This window comes from Homarus americanus, unplaced genomic scaffold (genome assembly GCF_018991925.1).
Source record: "Homarus americanus isolate GMGI-L3 unplaced genomic scaffold, GMGI_Hamer_2.0 scaffold52512, whole genome shotgun sequence".
NCBI lineage: Eukaryota > Metazoa > Arthropoda > Malacostraca > Decapoda > Nephropidae > Homarus > Homarus americanus.
Window position 1 is genome coordinate 13,197,759 of NW_024735442.1, and position 12,105 is coordinate 13,209,863.

Genomic DNA, 12,105 nt, shown 5'->3' on the forward strand with positions numbered 1-12,105 from the left:
TTTTCATCCTTGACCCTCAGGATTCCCATTTTTCTATGTGGCACTTTACAAATACTCCTGTCTTGCAAGCACAAGGAATGGTTAGCTTTATCAAATCACTCTTTTAAGTATCCTACAGTATATGTACAGTTGGCAATAAATGTCCTGTCGCCTCTTCTGTTGTTCCACGAAACCAGAGATTCAGATTCGTGAACCAGAAGCAGTAGACACCGATGCATTCTTCAGTCCACAGCTGCTGCAGGAGAGGCAACAGGACATTTGTTGGCAACCGTACCCTTGTTTAAGGAAAATGTTGATCAATAACTTGACAAGGAAGCAAAAAACGAAAGTTACAGTATTAATATTTAATAAGTTAACAATGAACCCGAATTGGTAGTTTCATGCCCGTTGCATCCGATACTAACACAGGTCACATGACATATTTAAGTTTTGTTGAGGTAGTGGTGGCATACAAGCTGATACATCATCTACACTCATCTGCAGGTGGAAGGCTGTAGCTCTGCGAGAGGGAAAAAACTATTAGCAAAATTGTTATGGCTTACTTGGTGCATTTAAATATGTAGTTTAATAAGAATATATTGATGAACAATACAATATATAGTTTACCTTGCTCAGTGAGAATTCTGGCTGGTAGTAGTCAAACACTACCACTGTGCCTGGTTTAACATTCTCAACTTCCACATCACGTACTAAGCGGAACTCTAAGCAAGTTTTGGTGGCCGTCAACTCGTCCAGGTACAAGGATACAAGATTTCCGGCCACCTCATATTTCTTTATAATATTACTTTCCTTAACGACCTCGTTAAGATCAACTTTCATAGGTATATAGCCAGAAACCATGTTGACCTCAATAACAGCCATGTTGGAGCTGCCATCAGCAAGATGGTAACCAGCACAAACTGTGATGACTTTCGTGACACAGGCCACATCAGGCTCAGTCCTCGTCTTTACAGTGAGACTAAACGCAGTGCCTTGCTCTGGGATAGGAATGTTGTATCGGAGTACAACCTGTGGGAGATGATGCCATAGTTAACTTATAAGTTAAAAATGATCTGTGGGAATGTCTTTTAAATGAACTTATTCACCAAGTTTCTTACCTGCAAAACAACACAGCCCTGACCCTCCATATCAACAGACACAATAGTTGGGAGACTGGGAAACTCTATCGTTTGCTGCAGGAGCTTATTGGACTCTGTTATGCTGAAAGTGTGGAGTAACCCAGCAGCAGTTACTGCCACATTCACATTCAGAGGTCCCTGGTGCTGGGATGTCTCGTAGACAGCCAGAGCTTGCAGAGCCACTACAGTGTCCTGGAGATGAGATCATGCTACACTTCTGACAGTTATAGCCTGCAGTCACTTTAATAAAACATACATTCTAAAGCACAGTACATATACATTGTATATTATATTGTACAACACTGGAGCTTACCTGTGTTGAATAAAAGCCACCTCTCCCATTTCTTTGTGCAGTGATCCACTTTATCACCTTCCTGGCCTGTATGCGATACTTGTTTACATCGAGGGTTACCATTGCCAGGACAGCATATCCAGCAGTTTCCACTTCCAGGCCAAGGCCTCTTCCTGTCAATGATAAGTAACTGGTGATGTGAAATACAGTATTTTAAAAATTATCCCTGAATCAATTCCCCACCCCAATATACATTACATACATTCTTTAAAATTTCTAGGTTATGCTGTGGGCAGTAGAGATCCACATAAACTTGATATAATAACCCAAGGGGAGTAGGCCCTTCACTACAGTGACACCACTTTTGATACTCAATTTGACTAATGCCAGACGATTATTCAGCTCAAAAAGGACCCCCGTACGCAAGTGGTTAAAGGAATCTAGTAACTGTGCAGGTCACAGTTGAAAAGCTATGCAAATCAAACTTCAATGATAACAATGTTTTTAGTTTTAAGACTAAAAAGTCAAAAGAAAAGGCTCCTAAGAGAACTGAAATTTGCCCATACTAAAGCTAATTAAACTTCAGAATGGCTAGAAACCAAAGAAGCTGAAAGGTACAGTCGGCAAAAAAAAATGTTCTGTACCCTTTGGTCTGATGGCTTCTGCAATGATCACTGACCGAGGTCATGTTAATTTGGCAAGGTTGATATTTCTGGTTGTGTGATGCATTGTACAACCGGTATGATGTATTTTTATATCACTTAGTTAATACAGAGAAATTAACAGGAATCACCCACGTAAATGAGCGTTGCTCAGAATTCTTGGTCCGGTGTGTCATATTGTATGACACCATAAAGGGGCAGAAAATTTTTGTTGACTGTACAACTAAGATTAGATTCAGCAATGGGCATAGAAGGTGCACAGTATCACAAGAAACTCAGTCTATAGCAAAATACATACCTGGTCCATGTGGAAGTTTCCAGTAGACAGAGTTACTTTGCACCACAGCCTGGTTGAGAAGCTGCTGCAGTACCTGTGGTGCATCTGAATGATGGGCAAGAGCCAGAGCATAAGCCTTAAGTGATAGAATGTAGGCATTTATGGTGGTCTTGCTGTCCCCAAGGCACTGGAGAGCTTCAGACACCTCTGGATCAGAGGGATTATTCCCAGCCTCAAGAAGGGAGATCACTACATAGGCTGTCAATGGCACGGCAGACTCGGTCCCTTCTATCCCACCCTAAGATGGGAAGAAAGTTTACTTAACATTTGCAAATAAAATCTGAACACCTTTGAATTTTAGTAAAACAAATATTAGCTACCATTTATAACTTAAAATTAGTTCTTTATTATCATCAGTAAAATTAAATTCCAGTTTTAATGTCAAAACTGAAAATTACAGTATACAACATTTGTACAGTACTAAGAACTAAATCTATAGGGAATAGCGGAATTTTCTGCAAGGCTCCAAATCATACCTAAAACTAAACAAGCATAGGAGTCATAGTTTAAGTGACAATTCTATCGCCCGTATTATTAAACATCTTCCCTTGAAGAGGGTCTTCGTGTTTCAACCCGAGTTTTAAACTAAATGAGTCCCGAGGGACACCTCAGTACTGTACTTAACAGGGTGGTGTGGCGGTAAAATTAACCAAATCCAATAAAATTAATTTATAATAATGAAATTACAGTACAGTATTACCCCGCTTTACACGGTTTCACTTTCCGCGATTTCTCATTTACGCGGTACCTTGCCAGAATCGGACTTTCACTTTCCGCGGTGCATCTACTCATATACACGGTGAATTATAATTTTTTTTTTTTTATTTAGCTCATAAAATTCATGCAAATTACCCAGCCAGAATATAATTTACATTGCTGGAATTCTCACAATATGATGATCATTTTCAATATACACCATGGATTTTGCATTATACAAATTTTAGATCTAATGTAATAATATGGTTTACACAAAGCAAATATTTTATCGTTTGTGCAAAATATATGAAGTTTACATTCAAAATATTCCCTGACCTGCAAGGAATCCAGAAATGTTAATTATATTATCCTAACTTTAGTCTGGGGTATTATTTATTAACCGATCAGAATATAATTTACATTGCTGGAATTCTTACAATATGATGATCATTTTGAATATAAACATCATGGATTTTGAATTAGACATACAAATTTTAGATCTAATGTAATAATTTGGTGTACACAAAGCAAATATTTTATCTTTTGTGCAAAATATATGAAGTTTACATTCAAAATATTCCCTGACCTGCAAGGAATCCAGAAATGTTAATTATATTATCCTAACTTTAGTCTGAGGTATTATTTATTACTAAACGTTAAAATCTAGAGTTTTCACCCAAACATTAATCAGAGAGGTAGGAGCTAGTGAGCTGGGAAGAGGGGATTTGAGTCCATTATTTGAATGGACATTAACTTGGTGACTGTATTTCTCTTAAATATCAATTATGTGAGCATACCATCATAAAATTAAGAGGTTATTTTTACTACAACATAGGTATTGTGTCGGAAAAAGTGGAGTTTGGGGGTCGGGCCAGTCTCTATTGGAATTAATCCCATATGTTCTGTTGTTCACTTTACGCGGTTTTCACTTTCCGCGGTACCCCGTGGGTTCAATTGACCGCGTAAATTGGGGTACTACTGTAGTTAATTTTACTGCCACACCACCCCGTTAAGTATTGTAGTGTCCCTCAGGACTCGGTTTAAAACTCAGGTTGAAACACAACGACCCTCTTCAAGGGAAGATGTTATTTAACAATACGGGCGTCAATATTTTTAAAATGAGAAATAGCGCGTCTTTTTTTAACTTTGAAAAACCCAAGTAATTTTTTTTTTAATTTAATGACCAATCTCATTTTGTAGACATTTTACCATAGATGCAGTCCTGCAGCATTAAACACAAATGTAAATGGTATGATGCAATATTGTGCTCGGGTGTTTTTGTATATTAAAAAGAAATTCCTATTGACCTCAGAATACCTCTCAGCCTAGCACGATGCCATTGTGGCGTCGAACATAAAAGGCGAAAAAACTTGCGCTCAGCCTCGTGATGCGAACGTGGCGACCAATGGGGTAAATTTTCAAATAACTTTCAAACTACAGTATTCAGTGAAACTGATTGAACTTTGGATGCCATTTGACTAGTGGTTCTTAAACTTTTTTGCCTCGCATCCCCCCTCCGCACAAGTATGGGATCCCACCCCCCCACATCATATTGTCTAGCAAAAAATTTTGCATATTACTTTTTATAGCAAGTGTACACCTTTATTTTGCCAATGGAGGTGTATGATCTTTTTCTCGGTACAGTATTACCGCCATATTTATCAGAAAACTGTTGCAAATTGTTTTGGTGGTATACTGTGCAACACAGTTTAAATGGTTCCATTTATAGAATCTCCGAGTACACGAGAGTTATGTTCCTGGGGGTTCGTGTAAGTGTGAATTCGTGTCTATTCGGATCCCCCTGTATATATATACGAATGTAAGTAATGCGCAACTTCAGAGTTCGATACACCACTCGTAATTAAGTTCAATATCTTCACTTTCTTCAAACGTTCTCACAGTATGCACTTTTCTTTTTCTCACTCGTCACCACTGCCATGAGCACTATCACAAATTTTCCTCTTAGGGGCCACGATTGCAGTAAAATTCACCAGTAAAGAATAACTGAGCGAGAACACCTGGAGATGTTCATGGAACCAGTGTGAGAGAGGACACCTTGGCAATCATTTAACCTATGGTACCATACACACAAATGTACAACCGAACACAAATATTAAACCTAATGTACCATAGGAACACTTTAAATGCACAAACACTAACCATCTTCTGGGCAATGCGACAGTTCAGCAGGGCAGTGACTTGGACGTGTGTATGCCATGACGACACATAAGGATAGGGAGTACGGGGCTGGTGTGACAAGTCCGACACAGTTTTAAGGCGTGTTCTTGGTTACCCTAAAATGCACGACTGGTTATGCTCCTAGGCTCTGCCTACTGCTGACCACGCCAACAGCACTGCCGGCCAGCCCAAATTACCATACACCGGTCAAAATTATGGTATTTTTCCTCAAAATTATAATGGTATCTGCATATAAGAAGACTTGTGCATGCTATGATGCAGTAAACACAAATATATTATTACAAACAGATTAACATAAGTCTCATACAAAACTTAAACAGGAACATAAAAGAGGCTGATATAAAGGGATTACTTGTTAAAATTTTATTTGCCACTGTTACTGCGTCCATTCATCGTCCAATCTGTGTCCATAAATAAATAAGGGTAACATAAGTTAGACTCAAACAGAGAGAGAGAGAGAGAGAGGTACTAGTAAATTCTTCACTGCAATTTGTGGGCTTTCTAACTTCACGGGCATGGAAATACAATCAAGTCCCTATCTGGTCAAAATAATGGAACATAGTACACGGTGTATGGTACACAGACACCAAATTATAGTACAAATACCATAATTATAGTAGGCAGCGCAACTCAGGCTGTCTGTCTGGAGCCGCCACTAACCAGCTTCCATGTTTCGACTACGTCTGGTTTCGTGAATTTGTTTTCAAATGTCGCTCCATATTAAAAAGATATCAGCTACATAGCAATATACTAAATATTGTGTACTCTCAAAAATTATCACATCTGTCATGAATAACAATGTCTTATGACATGGTACCAAAGAAATGATAGTTACAAGTTTCAAGTTAGAAACGAGAGCCCATAGTGTTTTCAGGTGTTGCTGGAAATTTCTACATTCCCAGTTCAATGCACGTAAGTATTGATTGCGATTTCATTTAAAGCCTCTCAAACTCGGCAATTTTATACACAATATATTTTTCAAGTGATATACATCTACTATCCCATGTGTAATTTGTGATTTTATTGAAAACCTTTTTCATGCATAGGCCTCATCTTGTCTAGTGTATGGATCGACGAATGTGATTGGATAGTTTCTCATCTATGCCCACTTTCCATATAAGGAAAGACCATAACTAGCTTTGCTTTTGAGGGCGTATCATCTCCGAAGGAGTTTTGCCTGCAAGGCAAAACTTTGGGATACGCAGTAGAAAGCATAACTAGTTGTGCGTTTTGGGGCGACGAAGAATATGCATATAGTTTCCTGCCTCATTACACAATTTTACTTCCTACCCATGCTCATCATTTTTCTTATTTTATAGTTCTATATTATAATCTTTATTTCCATGCCACATTAAAGTATGGTAAGGAGTTAATTTTTTAATTTTTTTTCCTCAAATGCTGGGTGGGTTGGCTCAAGAGAAAAAGCCCAAGCCCAAGGGCGGTTCAGGGGGTTAGACACGTAAGAGTGGGGTCGAGTACTGTGGAAACGTGTACTCTGTGACCTTTCTGTATGTAAAGCGAGATCATGTGATCATACTGGACTAAATGTGCAAAGTTTACCAATCTTTGAAGGGACTGACCCAACCGAATTTATGCGACTCCTTATTAAGGTTCACATTTTTTTAAGAGGAAAACAATAAAATTGACTGGGAACCATGGCCAAGCCACCCTTCCCTTCCAGATCAACCAATGCCTTTTGACCTCGTAACTACCCACTACAGTACCTAACTAAAAATCCAGAAGATCCATCTCGGGTTATATTACGACATGTAAACACTACCATGTTTCATGACCACCACGTTAAGCTAAGCCTCACCTTCATGTCCTTGTGGATGACCTTCCCAACAGATAAGAAACATCCATTCTTCCCCTGTTTCATCTTCAGCCATGCGCTGGTCTCATCGAGTCCTGACTCGTCAATCTGAAGGAATTTTGAATTACCCCTTTAGTAAAAAATATTTAAATTAATGGAGTACAATTTTTAGCAAGCAAAAAACACAGTGGCTCAAGATATAAGACTGCTTTTTCCCATGCCACCAATATTTTCATTGATCTCTTATAGCCCAATTGGGTACAGTATTTTGATTCCTAATACTGTACAGAACATTCCCTTGTTACCCAATATGCTTTATAGAAGCATGTCTATTCAACTAGGATTCAAATATTTTTCATCATCTGATTTTACTCTTTACATCTACAGGTATTCAAAGATATGAGCAAGCTTATCTATCATTTTACCACTTAAGTTTATCTCCATAACTTCAGAAATTTCAGATAAGTACAGTACTGTACAATCCTATGACAATTTCATGACTACAATAGATAAAACCCCGACGTTCATTTTTTTAATTTTTATTACACATTCATATACCGAAAAGCTCTTCAAACTCACTATTATATACTGGCGTGCCTGAGCAAAAGACTTTAGTACAAAGGCAGTGAGCCAAGTAGAGCCTGAGGGGTCGGCATTGCCAAAGGCACTGAAGGAGCCATCTCCACGACGATACAAAAGCTGGCGCTGATATCCTGTTGAGACGGGAGAGATTCACTTAGGAAATTTCAAATTTACGTTCTACTGGACATTTTTTATTACTAAATTAAAATTATTATTTTTTCTTCATCTATCTTTGATGGTGCTGCCCCCAATGACTAAGCACTGTACAGACTTACATGATTCCTAAGGGCCAATCTCAATTTTTTTTAGCAAAGTTTTAGCTTTGTGAACAAATAAGGTTATACCAAACTATACATTTCAATTAAGTTTGGTGGCAGCTCCTCTATTTAGGCTATAACTACAGCCAAGGACAAAGTGGGGCCTTTAAAGTCAGTTTTCACAGAAGAAATTCACGAGGAAAAGCCAGAGGTGGAACTGATATTTAGGCGAAATGAAGAAGAGAAACTAAAGGATATCACTATCAGAAAATAGGATGTTCTTAAGAAGATAAATAAATTAAAGAACACAAAATCCCCAGGGCCGGATGAAATTTTCCCTCAAGTTTTTTAAGAGTGTAAGGAACAGATTTGCAGACGGCTTGTAAATTTATTTACAAAATCATTAGACACAGGAGTTCTGCCAGACTTTTGGAAACGGGCAAATGTAGTACCCATATTCAAAAAGGGAGACAGAGCATCAGCGTCAAATTACCGGCCGATTATTTTGACGTCAGCAGTGGGGGAAATTTCTTGAATCAATTATAGCAAATAGCATCCGAGCGCATTTCAGAGAAAACAAATTAATTTACGACTCGACAGATTTACAAAGGGAAAATCTGGTCTAACAAATCTGCCGACGTTTTTTAAGAAAGTCTATGAAGTAGTAAATAATGACAAAAATTACGATGTTATTTACTTAGACTTTAGCAAAGCATTTGACAGAGTACCGCATCAGAGGCTTCTGAGAAAAGTTAAGGCTCATGGTATCGAGGGGAAAGTTTTAAATTGGATATAATCATGGCTCACCGATAGAACACAGAGGGTCAGCGTAGATGGTCTTAAATCGGAATGGGGCTGTGTAACTAGTGGGGTTCCCCAGGGATCAATACTGGGCCCACTCTTGTTCATAATCTACATAAACGATCTAGATACTGGGATCAGCAGTGACAAGCAAGTTTGCGGATGACACCAAAATAGGGCGGCAGATTAATTCGGGGCAAGATGCAAATGCACTACAGGAGGATTTAAATAAACTGCAGGAGTGGTTAGAAAAATGGCAAATGGAATTCAACACCAGCAAGTGCAGCGTACTTAATATTGGAAGAACAAATACTGTCAATGTATACAGCCTTAACAACATAAACCTAGAGAAGTCAACTTGTGAAAGAGACTTTGGGGTACTTATAAGCCCAGACCTTTGGCCTAGAAAACTAGTCAGTCTGCTTTCAGTGGATTACAAGATCAGGATGAGGAGGCTGGCTCTAAATCACAGTGTTCAGTCTCTTGAGCAGGGAGAACCTGTTGAGACTGACTTCATCCTGTCCCCATTTTGGCAACCTCTTCCACCTGGGGCAAAAGTGTTGGTTACTGTGAGTGGAAACAGGCTGCTCTCGACTGCCACGAAACAGTGTGTTGATGTTCACAAAAAGGCAAACAGAGTATTAGGCTTTATCTCTAGAAGTGTAAGTAATAAGATTGTGGAGTTCATATTGCAATTATATCTTGCGCTAGTCAGGCCGCACCTCTATTATGCTGTTCAGTTCTGGTGCCCTTATTATAGAAAGGATATTAATTCACTGGAGTCGGTGCAGAGAAGAATGACGAAAATGATTCCGGGACTTGGAAACCTTCCAAATCAATAGATTAAAGAAACTAAACTTGCATTCCCTAGAAAGACAAAGAGTGCTGAGAGATATGATAGAAGTATTTAAGTGGGTGAAAGGAATCAATAAAGGAGATATAGATAAAGTTCTTATAATATCCATGCAGGATAGGACTCGTAGCAACCAATTTAAGTTCGATAAATTTTGGTTTAGGAGGGAGATAGGAAGAAACTGGTTCACAAATAGGGTGGTAGATGAGTGGAATAAGCTTAGCAACTTTGTAGTAAGTGCTGGGACACTGGAAAGTTTTGAAAGGAGGCTAAATAGATTCATGGATGATAGAGAGTGGTTGTAACTCGACAGGAGCTGCCATGCACAGGCCAACCGGCCTATTGCAGACTCCTTATTTTCTAATGTTCTTATGTTAACTCCGTATACTGGCAGACAAGATATTCTGATCTCAAAGCAGAAAAAAGCTGTGCCAGCTCACATCTACAAATTATTTTTTATATTGCTCTGAACAACATTATACTGTAATTTAAATTCAAAAGAAGAAAACCCTTCATATTACTGTACAGTAGACCCTTGCCATTCGAGTGGGATAGGTTCCAAGAAATAGCGTGAACTGGTAAAACAGCAAATAGCAACTTGTACAGTCCAGGTTGACAATCCCTTATCCGAAATCCTTGGGGCCAGAGGCATTTCGAAATTCGGAATTTTTCGGTTTACAGAATGGTTAGTTTTTTTTATGTGTGTATTAGCCCACCTGGGCACAAGTCACTGACCCACATTTGGGCCTGGGGGGCGAAAGTATAATAATAATAATAATAATAATAATAATAATAATAATAATAATAATAATAATAATAATAATAATAATAAATAATAATAATAAATAATAAAATAATAATAAATAATAATAATAATAATAATAATAAATAATAATAATAAATAATAATAATAATAAATAATAATAATAAATAATAAATAATAATAAATAATAAATAATAATAATTAATAAATAATAATTAATAAATAATAATAATAAATAATAATAATAATAAATAATAATAATAATAAATAATAATAATAATAATAATAATAATAATAATAATAAATAATAATAAATAATAATAATAAATAATAATAATAATAATTAATAATAATAATAATAATTAGTAATAATAATAATTAATAATAATAATAATTAGTAATAATAATAAGTAATAATAATAATTAATAATAATAATAATAATTAGTAATAATAATAATTAATAATAATAATAATAAATAATAATAATTAATAAATAATAATAATTAATAAATAATAATAAATAATAATAATTAATAAATAATAATAATTAATAAATAATAATAATAAATAATAATAAATAATAATAAATAATAATAATTAATAAATAATAATTAATAAATAATAATTAATAAATAATAATAATAATAATAATAATAATAATAATAATAATTATTCTTAGTCTAGGTTGTGTTTCTCACTTTTTATCTTTTTTTCATTCTTGTAAGTCTTAATTATTATTATTTTATTATTATAGTATTATTGTTATTATTATTTTATTTGGGTGTATTTTGTATTAAATTTTTTATTTACTATGAATAATTATTATTATAATTATTATTACTATTACATATTCGCCCCCAGGCCCCAATGGGCTAATCCCTGTTTAAAAAAAAAAATCGGTTTTCAGAGCTTTTCAGTTTTCGGATAAAGGGTAGTCAACCTGTACTACCTTAGTGCACTACTGTATACCTACACCAAACAACTGACCAGCGGCGACAGCACTCGTTCCCTCTTTTAACTTCTCTAATAATAACACTTTCTTTGTCAGGGTCATCACGGATTTCTGCCTTTTACACTTCACTTCACTTCACTCCACTAGCACTGACACTAGTAAGCAGTCTTTTAAGGGCCATTTCACACAAACAAGTTTTGAGAGTACAACACGAGATGCTGCGTGGGGGGACTCCTTGTGCTGTGGGAAAGGATTACAAGCTAATCAACATAGCCACCATCTGCTTACCGCGAATCGTCGAAATTGCGAATCGCAAACTAGTGAATGGCAAGGGTCTACATATGTACAGTCTCGTTCAAGATTCTTCGAACACTGCTGGAGACAGTTGGCAACTCTAAGGCCATTTGTTTACTATAGTACATAGTAAAAATTATGAATGAATGTAAAAAGTGATCGGCGATTGGTTACTTCGTTCCCTGTTGCTTAATTAATGGTTGGGCTTTGTTGTTTCGTATTATAATATACTACGTACTACAGTAAACAAACAACCTCGAGTTGCCAGCCGTCTCCAGCAGTGTTCGAAGAATCTTGAACGAGACTGTACATAAATGCAGTGATATCTCAGTTAGCCAGAATAATTGGTGCAGAGTACTTCTGGGATTGAAAGATTTCCAGGCAACGAGAAGACTCTCAGAGGGAACAAAAATCCTTCATCCCTAGATTTTCCAGGCAACTGAAAAATGTTCTCGGAAGTTTCAAGAAATCGTGCATTACAAGGA

The 12,105-nt window shown here is 36.5% G+C and overlaps 1 protein-coding gene across 6 annotated transcripts in view; it reads right to left on the reverse strand.

Annotated features, from left to right (window-relative positions):
* Positions 1-329: 329 nt before the first annotated feature.
* The window catches only part of LOC121871027 (alpha-2-macroglobulin-P-like), a 52,497-nt gene continuing 40,721 nt past the window's right edge, over positions 330-12,105 (reverse strand). For 5 of the 6 annotated variants that reach the window (XM_042373086.1, XM_042373084.1, XM_042373083.1 and 2 more), the window contains 7 exons: positions 7,697-7,830; positions 7,121-7,225; positions 2,371-2,647; positions 1,432-1,583; positions 1,098-1,310; positions 607-1,008; positions 330-499 (listed from right to left, as the gene is read on the reverse strand). In XM_042373086.1, coding sequence (XP_042229020.1) covers positions 464-499; positions 607-1,008; positions 1,098-1,310; positions 1,432-1,583; positions 2,371-2,647; positions 7,121-7,225; positions 7,697-7,830 — 1,319 coding nt within the window. In that variant the 3' untranslated portion in view covers positions 330-463. The remainder of the gene's footprint in view (positions 500-606; positions 1,009-1,097; positions 1,311-1,431; positions 1,584-2,370; positions 2,648-7,120; positions 7,226-7,696; positions 7,831-12,105) is intronic. The other variant, XM_042373087.1, reaches the window with a different exon arrangement.